Genomic DNA, 17559 nt, shown 5'->3' with positions numbered 1-17559 from the left:
TGCTGTGTATATATACATATGTATGTTTCGTATAAGACGCTTATTTATTTATTTATGTTTGCACTGTCTTTTCCTGTGTCTGTGTTTTCACCTTCTTGCAACTGTAACAAAGTGAATTTCCCGTGCACGGGATGAAAAAAGTTAAATCCAATCTAATCTAACTCAACAGGGAAAGATGAAAACGGAAGACGCACGCCGACGAATGACGGCATAACAAAAGACAGAAAAATACTCGAACACGAACGCACAAAAACACAGGATTTAAATACACAGACGGGGCTTGATGGCAATCACAAACACCTGGGTCACACAAGTGAAGGCGGCTGAAACTCATTCAATCACACGGACAGGACACACAAGGAAACAAAGCCAACCAACCAAAACCCCAACAAAACATGGAAAAAGTGCTGTTGGAAAACAGAATGAAATCTAAAAAGGTTCCTGCTAGGAAACAAATAATGAAATATATAACAGCTGTTTGTAAAGGTTTCGGATGAGTTCAAAACAGGGCATTTAAGAGTAATCAATTGCCCGAATTTGGAAGTTTCAGGCAAACAGTTTGAAAAAGTTAAGTTTTGTTGGCATGATGTCTCCTGCATCCATGTGATGACCTTAATGTGTCTCTATGCTGTCTTGCTGCATGTGGCACTTAGTTGGAGTCTGTGCTGGCAAACACCCAGAAGAGCCCCTTTGCATCCAAGCCGTACTCCACGTGCCTTGGGGAAACGGTGAAAGCACTGCAAGCAGAGGAAGCCCTTAACAAGTAACAGGCTCACTGCTTAATTTTTTAATACACATTATGTGAATGGATAGGGACAAGACCCGTTTATGATCTGTGTGTAGGAAAGGGGGCTGTAATTCTGGAACCCACCGTCGCATTTTGAAATCTAACATTTTGTTGTTGAGCAAGAGTAAACGACATAGTATATGAAATTCAAGCCACATGACTGAGTTGCTGAAATGATATTAATGCAACATGAGGCTTAAAACAAAAAAAAAGCAATTTTACATTCCCCAATCAGCGTCACAAGAAAGACTCAAATATACTTTTAAAGACACTTCAACTAATACTCTTCATTGGTTGCTCAAGCACCCAGAATTGACTTCCAGTGCTTTAAATTATAATAAATAATACAATAATTTGGCGGTTTAGCCAAACACTTTAGTTGTGTTTTATAGAAATTAGTTTTTTTGGCTTGTCTGGACCATAGATCAGCAGCATAATGTTTTGATCCTGAAACCAGGAAAAAGCATATCAAACATTGATTGTATGAGTTCAAGTTGGCTGACGCATTAATTTTTAGTAAGGAGATCTTAAAATATCAGAGACTAGATGTAGAGTACAAAATTCACCAGCAGAGGGAGACCTTGCAAAGCATGCTGAACGTTTCCTGCGTATTTTGTTTTAGAACGACAAAATCCAACTGTCGCACAGAAAATAATGGTTAACAAAAAACAGGAGACAAACAAAACAGCTTATGACAGAAAAAAAAAGTTGGTTTGTAAACACAGTGTTAAAGAAACAATTATTCGAGTGAAAATCTCACTTAACAACCACCCCCTCCCACGATGTTCTGTTCGACTGAAACACAGGACAGGCTAGTTGTGTCATAACATCCGCTTTTGATAGGAACACCCTGCCTAACATGGTTTTCCCACCGCCTACTTTTCTCCCTGCAGGTTCTAAATTCGCTCGTGGTTAAAAAATGCATTAGCCTTCCCCCCTGCCCAAGCTTATCTTCCCCGTGCACATTAAAAGCGCAGCCACTTTAGCAAGCCCAGAGGAAGAGCTAAATGCTAACGAAGCCCAATCAGACACTTAACGCTCTCTCGCACCGATGGAGGCCATCTCATTAAAGTTTAAGTTGCCGGGTACAAAAATCAGGGGCGTGAGCAATGAGAGTGAGAAATGAGTGGAGGACCAAATGGAAAAAAGGTTTCTGAGAGGTTAGCAAGTAAACTTAGACAGGACATCTAATTGAAAAGTGAACCGAAGATTAAGAGAAGTCAAGTCACAAGTTAAAGAAACTATTTCGACAAAAGGTTAGAAGGAAGGACGTGGGAATGTTTAAAATAACTTATTGACTTACCGTGTTTTCTTGCATTTAAGCCGTATTTGTAACTAAAAAAAGTGATGACTGGATCAAGGCTACGGCTTATATGCGCACAAGACTTGCTATACTCTTTCACCAGTAGATATCGGCAAAGTAACATTTACCATTTGTTGGTTATTTTCTGTTTTGCAGTAAGAAAACAACATTAGTGGATGAATTAATTCCTTATGATATTGACCCTATAGACCCCTTTTGATTCATACAGTAACTCAGAAATACCAGGTGTGAAGATTTTTCTTAAGATTTTCCGATCAAGGTAACAAATTTGTACTCTCTATTAAAACCATGAATATGGAGGTGAAAATTGTGAATCAGGTTGCGGCTTATACGCGAGAACTTGTAAAGTTTGACGATTTTAAGGAAATTTTAAGAGTGCGGCTTATACACGGGTGACTTATATGCGAGTAAATACGGTATGTGCTTTGATGAGACTGGACCAACAAGTCTGAAAAACTCAATTTCTGATACATTTTCCAATCAAAGTAACTGTTTAAGGTCATTTTCAGGGGTTCTTATAAAAATTAAAAAAAATTAAAATGATTGCCATCAGTGGCCCGGCAGGTGAGTGGTTAGTGTGTTGGCCTCATAGTTCTGGGGTCCTCGGTTCGAAGTCGGATCAGGCCACATGTGTGGCGTTTGCATGTAGTAGTAATAGTGAGTAATAGTGTTGTAATAGTACAAGGAATAGTGTGCATTCAATAAAAACATGAAAATTACACACGTGCAACCAGATGGAACCAAGAACCTCAAAACTTCACGGGAGACATGCTTAACACTTAAGGCCGTGTTGTCCTTGACTCGTTCTCCTTCCCAAAAAAATAAATAAAAAAATAAAAAAACAATGAAATGTAGTGTGATCTCGTATGCACTTGGGATTGAGATGCAAATATCACTCACGGATCTAAAAAATAACAACACATGAATTCAACATGACACACAGATGATGATGACAATTCCCAAACAATGGCCGCTCAATAATAAATGACCATGATGCTGATTAGGGTGAGAGTGCGAAAAATGATTTCATGCTTTATTTCAAGTAAAATAATAGTTGAAAGCACCAGTGTAGGTGTGTGGTGATATGACGTCTTGGTAGAGGATCACTATTTCTAACTCTTAGTCCTTTCTTGGATATCCATACCATTTAAAATACCACCTGTCTTTGCTCGAGTCAGCTAATTGCACCACGTCATCGGGTAATAAAAGAAAAAATGCGGTGGAGAACAAAAAGATAGGACAGTGGTAGGATCCGAGAACCTATTCTATGTGGTTGCCCGCCTCTTGTCACCAGTGTAAGGAACATTAGCACCAGAGTGGTAATGGATGCCAGCCTCTCCGCCATGCTGCCTTTTGCATTATTGACCAACTGAAAGAAGTACTTGAACAGTAGGATCAGATGGACACGCAGTGACAACTCTCTTTGTCACGTGTTCCTTAGTTCAGGTGCCCTCTATCTTCTTTTTTGGTTTGTCTGTTACCGAGGTCTCATGTCGCGTCAATCTTGGTGTGTAGAGCTTTTATATACACTATTCTGTACAACGATGGCAGCCAATGTTAATTTATGACATACCGCATTTACTCGCATATAAGCCGCTTTTGTCGGACAAAAAAATGATGACTGAATCGAGGATACAGCTTATATGCGCATAAAAACATGAAACGCAGGAAACTGCAAGTTGACGACGCATGACACGTTGACGTCACGACGCAATGGCATCGTGACGTCATGACGCCATAGCTCCGTGACGTCATGGCGCAGGCGAATGCGGCCAATACGGCCATTTATTTCAAAATAGAGAAAAGATAAACATATAAAATGCTAAACAACATTTAACGTACGTATCTTGCATAAAACATGAAAAAAACTCACATTCCCGTCACTGCTCTCTCGGGGCACAGCCACCTTATCTAGGTCCCCGCCGACTAAACCTAATTAAACGTGCTCTGACTGGCCAAATGCGAGGAGCCTTGATTTTGAAGTAAAACAAAGTTGCATTTTTATTTTTTTTCATTTTAGTTCTTGTTCGAAAGTGACAACTATTGGAGTAATGTGAACCATCGAAAGAATATTTTGACATTAGAAGCAATATGGGTGCCACAACATCTGAAACTTCTGGAAAAAAAATGTATTTTTTGTAATTAGAAAGCATCAGGTTCTCATCAAGATTGACTTATTTCTTTTTTCAAATTGAATAATTTGCCATTTTGCATTTACAAAGACAGGCATACTAACTTTTGATATTGACCCCAATAATGTGCTTTTGATTCATACAGTATCTCAGAAATACCAATTGTGATGATTTTTCTCAAGATTTTCCCTTTAAAGTAAAACATTTGTACTCCCTATTAAAACCATGAATATGGATGTGAAAATTGTAAAATTTGACGATTTTAAAGCAATTTTGAGGGTGTGGCTTATACACGGGCGACTTATATGTGAGTAAATATGGTAACAATAAAGCCATTACAACAGAAAAAAGGTTGTTAAAGTGCTTTTTGTGTGTGCTGTAAGTGGTGATACGCCAAGTTCAATGTCAATGTGGAATAAAAACAGTTCATTTTTAGGCAAACTCTGGTTTGACCGTCAGTGTCGGTGGCGACCAATGAGTCAGCTGGGTGTTTTACTTTGTTTGCACATGCGCAGATGCCCACCTGTGTCTAGCCCGGCTGAGTAAAGTGCAGCAGGAAGGGGAGGACGAGAGCGAGGTGTCGTGTGGCCAGAACGGATGCGCACAGTCCAGAGTGAGGACGACCTGTGGAGAGAACCAGAGGACCAAGAGGGGAGGAAAAAGAAGAAGAAAAGATGATGATGATGATGACCGTGGATGGCAAGCAGCACTTGAGTCTGCACGACGGCACGCGGAGAGTTTGCGCGCAGGAGTCCCAGGTAGGTCGACGCCAGGGCACCGGGGAGGGAGCCACCACTGAGGGAAAAATGCGTAAATGTGATTTGACATGACTTTGTTCCATCGGATACACACACGCTCCTCCCTCCCTTCCATATGAATTTTTATGACCCTCCTCTCTGACACAATTCCCCACTGACTCCCCCCGCCGCTCACAGCTCCAGGCCAATATATTGGGGGGCGGCGTGGAGGAGAGCCTGCTGGCTCGGGCAGAGGCTCTGCAGGCGGCGGCTGACGGCATCCTCGTCTCCCAGGCAAGGCGAGACGCTGGCTTCCATACCATGAGCGTCGCGCCGTCCTGCGCCGCCTCTTCCTCCTCTTCCTCCACCATTTCGTCCATCATCGCGTCCCACCATCACCAGAACTTCCAGAGCCACCAGCTGGGACAGACCTTGGAAGCTGGGGACCTTCTAGAGCACCTCTCTGGGAGCCTGGGTGTGAGCGGGATGGGCGCACCGGAGCCGGGCTTGGCACACCCTCACCACCACCACCATCACCATCACCTGCAGAGCATGGGGCAGCTACACCAGGCCATGGCCGTCATGGGGCACCCGCTCCCAGCCATGCAGGCGCATAACGAGGTGGAGTCGGACCCGCGCGAGCTGGAAGCCTTTGCCGAGCGTTTCAAGCAGAGGCGCATCAAACTGGGCGTGACCCAGGCCGACGTGGGCTCGGCCCTCGCCGACCTCAAGATCCCTGGAGTGGGTTCCCTCAGCCAGAGCACGATCTGCCGGTTCGAGTCACTCACCTTGTCGCACAACAACATGATCGCCCTGAAGCCGGTGCTGCACGCCTGGTTGGAGGAGGCGGAAGCAGCGCACCGGGACAGGAGCGCCGCGCCGGAGCCACTCGGAGGAGGGGGCGGTGGGGCGGCTGAGGACGCCAGGCGCCGCCGCCGTACTTCCATCGCCGCCCCTGAGAAGCGCTCCCTGGAGGCCTACTTCGCCATCCAGCCCAGGCCGTCCTCGGAGAAGATCGCCGCCATCGCCGAGAAGCTGGACCTGAAAAAGAACGTAGTGCGGGTCTGGTTCTGCAACCAGAGGCAGAAGCAGAAGCGCATGAAGTACTCGGCTGTGCACTGACTTTGAACGCGTCTTCCACTAAACACCCTCGTGAAAAAGACGATCCAGTGGAATTAAAAAAAAGATTGCAGCTCTTAACTTGGAAAGTTTGGAATTCATCTCTTCTTTTTGATTTTCTTCATTATATTGATTTTTTTTCAGGGGTGGATATTCTCAAACTTTTGGGCTCCAAGGGGTATTTTCCCAAGGAACACCTGAAAAATCCAACGCCGATTAAGTCATGACTAGAGAAACATCCTTAGATTTGTTTCACTTTGAAACCAAAATATTCACATTCTCGCCCTTAATCTATCAGTTTTAAACAAATGTTTTGCATAGGCACATTACAATTTTTTTTTTTTAACCTGAAAATCACACAAGTCCAAAATCAAGGTTAAAGTTATCAGGTTTTTTTCAGAACCGTTAACATTGCATCGTCAAAGAGAGCTAGCCATTGGTCAAAAGCATATATTTTTTTTAAAAACACACAGAAACCTGAGAAATAATTGACAGTATTGATTAATAAAAAAATAAATAAATTGGCAAAATCTGGAGATTTTGGGCATGACACCTGTGAAAATATTCATGTTTACCTAAATAGAATGATTTGATTGTCATTATTTTACATGATTTAACAATTCAAATGATTTTTTTCATTGAAATTTATCATGAAATCAACGATAGCTTTAATGATACATTCCCCATTCAACAATCACATGTTTAATTTATGTCCCCTATTTTTATTTATTTATTTATTTTACCCCAACATTGACCGTGCGCCTAATGTACAAATTCTGGTTGTGCTCAATGAGCTCATCCCTATTTGTTGGTTTACAACTGTATTACACTGCCTCAATGAAGTTCTCAAAACACACATTTATCAAAAACATAAATAATACAATAAAACTGAATAAATGCAAGACTAAATAAATCAATAATTATCAAGTTCAAAGATAAAGAACAAAGCACAGAAGCTGTACCTTGATGCATCAATGCGTCTTATACTCAGGTGCATCTAATATGCAGAAATAAGCTCTTATAATAAATACTGTGCGCCTTATAGTCTGAAAAATATGCGAATACAGTGATGACATAGATACATTTGATAAAATCAGCCCTAAAATAATAAGGTAAAACTAATTTTTTTATTGGTTTACCAGCCCTATTATGGAAGCACTACCTTATAATAACGTGACTCTGAAAGTTATAAGAAAGAATTTCATTGATTCAGAGTTGACCTTGCAGAGAATAGTTTGAGAACTCTGTTTTAAAGAATGAAAATGGGACTTGTTAAACACACAGTTGTGCTGTACATTACTAGAAATACACCAGACACTTTATGTCACTTCAGGGATATTAAGTCACTTTAGTACTGATGCAAAATGGATGGTTTTAATGTTTACTGTGTGTGTGTTTGATGGCATCACTTCATCACGTCTTTGTGTAAATATCACTGAATGTTTCCCCAATGCCTGAAACAATAATGAATGGTTGCTGTGTGGGTTCATTATGTGAAATTGTTTATTCAGGTAATAGCACACTATATTTTATAGTCTTTTGGGGGGCATTGTAGCAAGAGTTTTATGCATTTCCCAAAAGCCATCCGAACTACCAAACACTTGCCGGTCAGTTTATTAGGTACCCCTGCCCAGTGCAAAAAGAATAATCTCTTTTATGCATTTCATTTGTATTGATTTTTTGGTTTTAGAAGTAATTATATTATTGTTTGTGCATTTTGCATGAGGGCCTAAAATTGTGGCTGGCGAGTGTTTGTGCACATGCAAACCAGCACATCAGTGAAAAAATTGTTGAACCTTTTAATGGAATAAATGACGGATTGTTTTATAAAAATTGTGTCATTCATTTGAAAATTGAAAATTGGTTCTAATTTTTTTAATCACCCATTCCTCGATAGATTAAATATGGATCCCTGTCTTTGGCTTTGTTTTTTTTAACCCTTAGGTGACCTATTTTGTAGGTGGCATTTTAATTCGGGATCCAGCGTTAAAATGATGCAGTATTATTTTACATTTAGTGCATATAAATGTATACATATTTTAGGGTAAGGAAATGTGATAGAATCTACTTCTATATATCGTAGCACATTAGGACTTTGATGCACGAATTATGATTTTTTTACTTAAGCACTTCAACTTACTGGCTGGCAATAACAGCACCACTCCATTTTGACTGGGAGGGGCTAATAAACAAGCAAAAAAAAAAAAAAAATTCCCCCTGAAAAAAAGCGATATTTAAAGCCGTGATATTCGAGAGATTACTGTATCTTGAATGTGTTAAAAGACACATCACATCACACAAATTGATATATGTATAACTCAGTGGCGGTCCATGCATTTTCTCGTAGCGCCTTCAACGAATCAATCCAACCCTCAAAAACTATTTTATGGCTATAAAACCTCTACTGCAGCTACAGCTTCGACACATAAAAATAATCAATAAATCAATGCACAAAAATGGGGTAAAATCCACTCCTTAGCAACATTTAATGATTAAATCCAAATACAATGAAAACACACATCTGGAAACAGTGCAACCAGGGGGGAAAGCAATGAAAGGAAGCTAACAGACAATTTGGAATTATGTAATAAGTATTGATGGACAAAATATAATATATGATTCAGATATTTCTTAGGCCAGCAGAGAAGGCCTTGAAGGACCTGACGGCCCGCCACTGGTATAACTGATTTTGTGAATAATTTGAGCGAATATTTGATATTTTTTCAGGAAGAGACTGCATTGGATTGTATTATGGATGCAAGTGGATGCTCTAAAATGTGAGTTGGGTACATTCAAACAAATAGAATAATAAGGGTACATCAATAGGAGGTTAAACAGGGTCTGGGCCTAGTGAATAATGGATGTTCTGCTTGATATGAGAAGCTGCCTTGTTGGTAAGTGGATCTGATGGTAAGTGTGTGTATGCAAGAATGTGTGTGTGTTTGTGTTGTGTGGCGACGGAGGGGCACTTTAATTATTTACGGGGCAGGTTGTCATGCAACATGATTGCATTGAATTTTTTGTATTTTTCTGTTGACAGAAGGGGGATGAAAGTTGCTTTAAAGTGGAAGTGTGGTTAAAAAAACTGAAAACTTTTCCAAGTTCTTATTTTACATTCGTGAACATTTGTTGATTTGTTGCATCATCATTCAAGCATTTTCTATACATTTCCGGCGCAGAGATTTTAAATTTAGAAGCTTACAAATAGTATGACCACACTGGTCCCAAAAAAATGGCAGACATTCCGGAGGCGTTATGGAATGCAAGAGGGGAAAGTGGGAGGTGCTTTCGTGTTTGGTGTTGCGGGGGGCATCCCAGAAAATCAATAATTCATTCACAGCCAGCAGCAACAAATGAGAATGAGGGAGGCGGCTACCTTGCTACTCTGTTAGTCATCTTCTATCACCATCATGACAGCGCATGTCAACACACGTGTGCGTGCACATACTTTGGAAATGAGGATTGGATGATGGATGTCTTCTAAATGGAGATGATGTCCATCTGTCTGTAACTGCATGGAGTTTTTCTATTGTCAGACCCTTCCAGATCAACAGCATCTAGAAACAAAGCAAAACCTTTGATTGCTTCCATCATTCAAGGATGCAGCACACTGCGTGGTGTTCCTTAAATCCTGCAGGTGGGCCGAATGCGGTCGGCGTGAGAGGAACGTGAATTCTTTTCACCGTGAAATTGTTTTTTTTAATAAACAAAATGTGTGAAAAATAATGTAAAAATTGGATGAATATTATATAAATGTAAAAAATACAACAAGCTGACGTGGCTTAAATTATTCAGTTATTAACAGAAATGCAAGTATACTCACATGCAGTACATGAAATTATTGTATTTCTTTTGTTTCCGATTAATTTTCAGTTTCGATTTCTTTTTTGGGGGAACTAAGAGCTTCCCATTCCAATAAAAGTACTTCCAAATGTGAATATTTATTAACTTGAAGTAGCACCTGACTTAAACCAACTGATTACATTGCAAAAGCTATCCTCTTGTTCAGTTGAAATAAAAACCTGCACCCACTGCGGCCCTTTGAGGACCGGTTTGACACCCCTGCGTTAGCTATTTGCTATATACGTAGTTATATATACCTGCAAAACACATGCACCTACGCATTGCACGTAGCTAACACAGCCAATCAATATTGTTAACATTTACTCATGCTGTGGACGTGAACTGCATCATATAATCTCATTTTCTCATTTTCTGAACCGCTTTATCCTCATTAGGGTCATGGGGGGTGCTGGAGCCTATCCCGCTGACTCCAGACCAGAGGTGGGGGACACCCTGTTTCGATGGCCAGCCGATCGCGGGGCACAAGGAGACGGACAACCAAGCACACTCACATGCATACGCAGGGGCAATTTAGAGTGTCCAATCAGCCTACCATGCATGTTTTTGGAATGTGAGAGGAAACCAGAGTACCTGGGAGAAACCCGCGCAGGCCCGGGAGAACATGAAAACTCCACACAGGTAGACCGGACCCTGGATTTGAATCCAGGAGACCCACTGAGGGACTGACCCGCTAACCACTCAGCCGCCGGGCCGCCCGCGTGTCACATCACTTTAAGAAATAATTACTTTTTAAAGTCATTGATGGGTTAAAAAATTAAGATGATATACAGGAAAAGAAAAGACTGATATGGAGCCACCCAGGTTCCTAAATTGAAAACATTTTTTCATAGCTAACATTATTAAACTGTAGTTACAGTTTAGTAATCAGTGAGTACAGATTAATAAAGTATACTACGTGTTTGTAGTAGTCTGTGGGTACATATTCACTCATCATGTCATGTCATCTCATCTCATTTTCTGAACCGCTTCATCCTCATTAGGGTCGCGGGGGGTGCTGGAGCCTATCCCAGCTGGGACACCCTGTTTCGGTGGCCAGCTGATCACAGGGCACAAGGAGACGGACAACCAAGCACACTCACATGCATACCCAAGGGCAATTTAGAGTGTCCAATCAGCCTACCATGCATGTCTTTGGAATGTGGGAGGAAAACGGAGTACCCGGAGGAAACCCACGCAGGTGGACCGGACGTTAACCACTCAGCCGCCGGGCTGCCATATTCGTTAGTCATAATATTATCCGTAATTACCGTTTGTTGTCATTTGTCAGTGACAGACTGCCACTCTCTAAATTGCGTTGCAAAGAAAAAATTGTAATGTGTTTATCATTTTTCACAATTCAGGTTGGATTGTATTTTGTGTGCTGCATGTTTGCTCTGTGCGAAGAACACCAGAGTAGTGCGCAATTGCGCACCGCTCAGCTTAGAGGGAACTTTGGTTAGGAGTGGCCATAAACACCTTGTTTTTTAAAAAGATTTTCACTAGTAAAAAAAAAACCACAATCTTAGTCATCTTGAAAAATTTGAATGTGTTGTAAATGCAAAATAAAAACCCAATTTGCAAGGCATCTCCGCAATAAAACAATAAGTAAGTGGAATCTTGTAGACCAGGGGTTGGGAACCTTTTTGACACATAGAGCCATAAACAATTCCTATTTTCAAATGTTATTCCTTGAGAGCCATACTCAGAATTTATGAGTAAAAATATGAAAATGAGATTGAATTTTTATGAGGTGGTCATTTTAACACTTTTGAAGTATGTTAAGTATCTCTGAATTCTTTTGACAACACTGTTATGTAATTGCCAATCGATGAAGAAGTCGGAAGTCTAATGGAAGAAAAAAAAAATGATTGAAGTTAAAGGTAGTGTCGACGTGACGCTCCTATTGGTGCATTCGGGACTCAGCTCTGTCACCAGCGGTTTAAATACAGATTTTACCTCACAGGTTAGCGAAGAGCCACATGCACCCATCATCAAAGCCACATATGGCTCCCGAGCCATAGGTTCCCTACCCCAGCCGTAGACAAAGGACGAGGGGAGGCAAAATTATATTATTCATCCACCAGGCCTGCAGAAGTCTACGATCCACTCCATTCATAATTCAAAGTGCTCTCCATTATCAAAGTGCCTTGAGGAATAAGATCAGCCAGCCAAAAATAATTCGCAGTGGTGTGATTTCTTTCCTCTTCTTTTTTTGGTGGAGGGGGGGGTGGTAGTCTAAAGTTGATGTCAGTTAGTTACCCTCTCCAAGAAAAGGCTGAGCTCCATTGAGGGGAAATTTGAAAGTTAGGAGGAAGACGAGGACAGCGAATGGGACATGTTTGGCATTCCATCATGACGACTGTCCAAACTTATCAAGACGGGCACCGAGGTGAGAGCACGTCCCGGCAGTCTGACACAAAGCTGACGTTAAAGCACAGCGACAGCAGGGTGCCCCCGCGGGACCCTCGGCCACAGGACAAGGAGGCCCCGACCGATGTGTTGCGTGCAAGGGGGGTGGAGGTACGCAGAGAACTTCCCAAAAAAAACTTAGTAGTAGAACATTTCTTTTCAATTGTCTGCAACTTGCCACCCGGTGCAGCTGTGGCTCTTCTGCCTGACATTGGTGTGGGCAATCTGGGTTCGATTCCCACTCGGTGGCAGTGATTGTGAGAGTGAGTGGTCATCTGTCTCTCTGTGTGCCCCTCGACTGACTGTCGATCAGTCTAGGGTGTAGTCCACCTTCTGAAGTCAGCTGGGACAGGCTCTGGCAACCCCCCGCAACCCTTACGGGGTTGTGCGGTACAGAAGATGAATGGTTGAATGCCTGCAACTTCTAAATTTAAACAAAAAAAATGGATATGTTCATTTTCTATTTTTCTTAAGCATAGTAGGTCTCCAGGTGATTTGATCCTAGACTGGTTGCCAACCAATGGCAAGGCATAAATGGACGGACAGTTATTCGCACAGATTGACAGTGTAGTCTTAATAAACTATGAAATGCATTTTTATAGAATGTGGCCGTTCTAGTGGTGGACCGTCAGGGCCTTCATGGCCTTCTTTGCTGGCCTAAAAAATATCCGAATCACAGACTGATGTTAATTATATTTTGTCCATTAATAGCTAGTGATAGAGTGGACTAGCCCGAGCTACCAAACTGTATTTGGAGTGAGCTGCACAAGCAAATATATTGTTGTGTTGATTTAATAGCGTTTTTGTCAATGCGCAATGGCTGAAGGAGAAGAAATTGATTTGTTTGCAGATTTACTGTCAAAGCCATTTTCAAGACAGACTTTTCAAGAAAACCTGGACATCATTAAGAAGGTTGGACAACTCAGAAGATAGCAAACCTGCCACAACCGGCAAAGGACATTTTCAGCAATAAATCAAATAAAACCTTATGCCAGAAATACGACAGGACAGGCTCGACTTTCAGCATTGGATTCGATGGCGATAGAAAAGGAGGAAAGAAAGGAGGATGGATTTGGTGTACAGATAAAAAAGATTTTTGGTGAGTAAAATATGGCTATATTCCTAAATCATATTTCAATTGTATGAGGTTATTATTGGTGCTTTTTATGTGTCGCAGCTGTAGCTACAGTAAAGGTTTTATTGGCAAAAAATTGTTTTTGAGGGTTTGATTGATTCAGACATAGCACTGAAGGCGTCGGTTTGAAATTCACGGCCCGCCACTGGGTTGTACCGACAGTAATTCTCAGAGACAGAACATTTAGACCAGTGGTTCTTAACCTTGTTGGAGCTACTGAACCCCACCAGTTTCATATGCGCATTCACCAAACCCTACTTTAGTGTAAAAAAATGCTATTTTTTTTTCTAATTCAACATATATAAATTCCTCGCAGCACTGATTGGCCAAGCAATGTCACGTGATCATCTACAGCCATTCATGGTCATATTATGGTGAATAGACCTAATGAGTCGATGTGTCTTCACCTGCGTGCCAGAGGCTCCACCAAACCCCTCAGACCGACTCACCTAGGGTTGGAAGTTCTCTGCGTACCTCCACCACCCTAGGGTTCGATCGAACCCAGGTAAAGAACCACTGATTTAGACAATACAGACCAGTCTGAGCCCCTTCTCTGTCAACCCTTCAGTGGCTTCTGGGTTGGAGGGAGGTACCCGCTCCCAAGACAAGTCCACTTTTAAGACTATATGCAAAGGAACAAGTAGGTGTCACTCAAGTCATGTCCTGTAGCAAGGAGATGAGTTGATTAAAAAAAAGTGTGATCTTCCCTTTCCATTCTCAATAAGGAACAGAGCAACCAATCCATCCGCTTTGCCACCCCACTCGCCCTGCATGGGTAACTGAATTAGTTATATAAAAGGCTTGTTTTACCTACACAGCCCACAAAGGGTCCTAAATTCCACAATCGTCCTAACTCCAAACGAAAGATAACTAACACTTTATTTGAACTCAATGAAAAGAGTGATTATCAGAAATATTTCTAAAGATACCTGATTGTCTATCAGACAGGGCCATCTTTGGGCTTTTTAGAGGCAGAAAAAAATGCATTTTTCAGCAAATGAATGCGATTTTGAACATCACACTCCAAAATAAGTTACTACGCTATGCAAACCGTGAATTTTTCAGCCCCTGTTGAGTTCTCTAATAATGCACCTTGGTGAATGAAGGCGGTAACACCCTAATTATTCCTAAGGACATACGGAATCTACCTCAGGCTGGCATGGAAAAAATGGAAGTAGGAAGAATTCTTACAAGATGGCGCTCAGTGAACACAACAATGGCCTCAACCGCCTCCCTCCTTTTTTTCTTTGAAGACGCACATGAAAGCTACCACGCGCAGCCGAGGCCCCTGGCGGTTCCAGCAACACCCGCCGCTCCCACCCAACCAGCGCCGCCGTCTGATCCCAGAGGCCCCTGGGCCCTCAAGACAGCCCTGAGGCTACTGGACCAAAAGCAGCTGACTGCACACAAAGAGAGAAAGAAGGTCAGAAAAAAAACATACAGATATAGCAAAATATCTTTGAATATCTGATATGTATGTTGAAACTGTTAGGGGAAATAAAAGGTTGGTATATTAGATTGAAGGCTTTTTTCCTCTGATCAGTCTCACCATTCATTCATCTTCCATACCACCCATCCTCGAAAGGGTTGCGGGGGTTGCTGGAGCCTAACCCAACTGTCTTCGGCGAGAGCCAGATGACACCCTACTGATCGTCAGTCGTAGGGCACACAGAGAGACAGACAACTGCCACCGAGTGGGAATCGAACACAGACTGCGTGCAGCACAGTCGGGCGGAATTACCACTCCATCATCGGATGGCTTTTTCTTACAATTCAACACAAATATATCTTTTTTCCGTCCCAAATGTGCTTTTGCTCGCTTAAGTTGCTTTCATTTTCTGAACCGCTTTATCCTCACTAGGGTCGCGGGGGTGCTGGAGCCTACCCCACCTGACTTCGGAACAGAGTCAGGGGACAGTTCAAGGGTAGATTTTTTAAAATTTATAATATTTATCAATTTATTCATTCATTCGTTCATCCATTCAAGCATTCGTTAATTCAGTCATTCATTCACTCATTCACTATTTCACACATTCACACATTCATGCATTCACTCATTCACTCATTCACTCATCCACTCATCCACTCATCCACTCATCCACTCATCCACTCATCCACTCATCCACTCATCCACTCATCCACTCATCCACTCATTCACTCATTCAGTCATTCGCTCATTCACTCATTCACTCACTCGTTCATTCACCCATTCTCATTCACTCATTCACTCATTCACTCATTCAATCATTCACTCATTCACTCATTCACCCATTCACCCATTCACCCATTCACCCATTCACCCATTCACTCATTCACTCATTCACTCATTCACTCATTCACCCATTCACCCATTCACCCATTCACCCATTCACCCATTCACCCATTCACCCATTCACCCATTCACCCATTCACCCATTCACCCATTCACTCATTCACTCATTCACTCATTCACTCATTCACTCATTCACTCATTCACCCATCCACCCATCCACTCAACCGCTGAGCCACCCAAAAGATAAATTATATATTAAAAATACTTAGCTAAAAACTAAGCCAAGAGCAACCAGTTGGATGGAGTACACATAAAAAAACGACCATAAAAAGGAATAAATTCAAAAAAGACACAATTATACAGTATCTAAACACCATCATGTAAATATTTTTTTTTAATTGTTTAATTAATATCCGGAACCAATTGAGGAAAAATTTCAGGAAAAATAAGAATATCATTTAACAAATCCAACCATATTAAATCAATTAAAAAATAAGGCTATTTATTAGTAAAAACTGCTCAAAAGAGATGAAAACTTCAATCCCAGACGTACACTGATGTGCGATTAACTTCAACACAGCAATTGCCTCCCATTAGATCTTCTCACTTTTGGAGATTTCTAGGAGATGAGAAAGTTTTAGCTTTAGTCAACAGAAGAATATTGTTTTAAACTATTAATGAGCAGCGTGGTTCGGGTCACGCGCAACAGGAAGCGCAATCTATACCCCCCTCCTGCCCATATAGCGCTCACATTGCATCACATCAACAGATGACGGCTGCAAGAGGGAGAAGAGTGCTGAAACGTGTTCCTCCCAGAGAGGGCCACATCTACACTCGTGTATTTCTGGGACTGGACCGAGTGCTTGAGTGCACCCCCACAAGACAACAGTTTCTTTAAGACTTCTTTGTGGGCTGAATATTTAACTGCAGCTCTTTCATATTTGATTTGAGCTTCTGAGGCAAAGTGCCTAATAAACAGTTGGGCTGCTCTGTTAAAAAAAGCATTATGAATAGTCCTCCTGATGCTTATTGTGACATAAAAGCTGTACATTATACAAGTTTGGTGGTCCATGTGCTGTTAAAAAGTGGTTTGTGGCGGATATATAGTTTCAGATGATCAAAATAGAAGAAGTCAGTGCAAAACGTGTGCTGCAATCATATTTTTTATGTTTTATGAAGCATGTGATTATTTTTGGTCATTAAAAAAGCAATAGAAAAAAACGCCCCTCATTCTAAATGTCCAGCGTATTATATATCATAATTTGACTCAATATTAACATTTGTATGCAAGGTTGCCCTACATTATACAACTTGTGTATTATCAATCCACGGTACGCCATGGGTGCCAAGGTAGAAAAACATATTTTTTTCATAGTTAATCTGTAAAGGGCGGCCCGGTGGGGCGAGTGGTTAGCGCGTCGGCCTCACAGCTCTGGGGTCCTGGGTTCTAATCCAGGTCATATCCATCTGAGTGGAATTTGCATGTGCGTGGGTTTCCTCCGGGTACTCCGGTTTCCTCCCACATTCCAAAAATATGCATGGTAGGCTGATTGGACACTCTAAATTGCCCCTAGGTATGGGTGTGAGTGTGCATGGTTGTCCGTCTCCTTGTGCCCTGCAATTGGCTGGCCACCGATTCAGGGTGTCCCCTGCCTCTGGCCCGGAGTCAGGTGGGATAGGCTTCAGCACCCCCTGCAACCCTAATGAGGATGAAGCGGTTCAGAAAATGAGATGAGATGAGTTAATCTGTACCCACAGACTACTAAGATACGTATTACTTTATTAATCTGTACTCACTGAT

The 17559-nt window shown here is 41.7% G+C and overlaps 1 protein-coding gene across 1 annotated transcript; it reads left to right on the top strand.

Moving 5' to 3' along the window:
* Nucleotides 1-4717: 4717 nt before the first annotated feature.
* On the top strand, nt 4718-7932 carry LOC144068558 (POU domain, class 4, transcription factor 3-like). Its single transcript, XM_077593165.1, has 2 exons — nt 4718-5001; nt 5179-7932. Exons 1-2 carry the CDS (start codon nt 4918-4920, stop codon nt 6100-6102), a joined length of 1008 nt encoding a protein of 335 aa, XP_077449291.1. The 5' UTR covers nt 4718-4917; the 3' UTR covers nt 6103-7932.
* The last annotated feature ends 9627 nt before the right edge of the window (nt 7933-17559 follow it).

The sequence above is a fragment of the Stigmatopora argus genome, chromosome 22 (genome assembly GCF_051989625.1).
Source record: "Stigmatopora argus isolate UIUO_Sarg chromosome 22, RoL_Sarg_1.0, whole genome shotgun sequence".
NCBI classification, from domain to species: Eukaryota; Metazoa; Chordata; class Actinopteri; order Syngnathiformes; family Syngnathidae; genus Stigmatopora; species Stigmatopora argus.
This window is presented reverse-complemented; position numbering and strand designations above follow the sequence as displayed.

Bases quoted from the DNA above. Each gene is read 5' to 3' on its own strand.
- LOC144068558 (XM_077593165.1), top strand. From the start codon at position 4,918: ATGATGATGATGATGACCGTGGATGGCAAGCAGCACTTGAGTCTGCAC. The intron at 5,002-5,178 runs GTAGGTCGACGC...CGCCGCTCACAG, and splicing joins TTTGCGCGCAGGAGTCCCAG to CTCCAGGCCAATATATTGGG.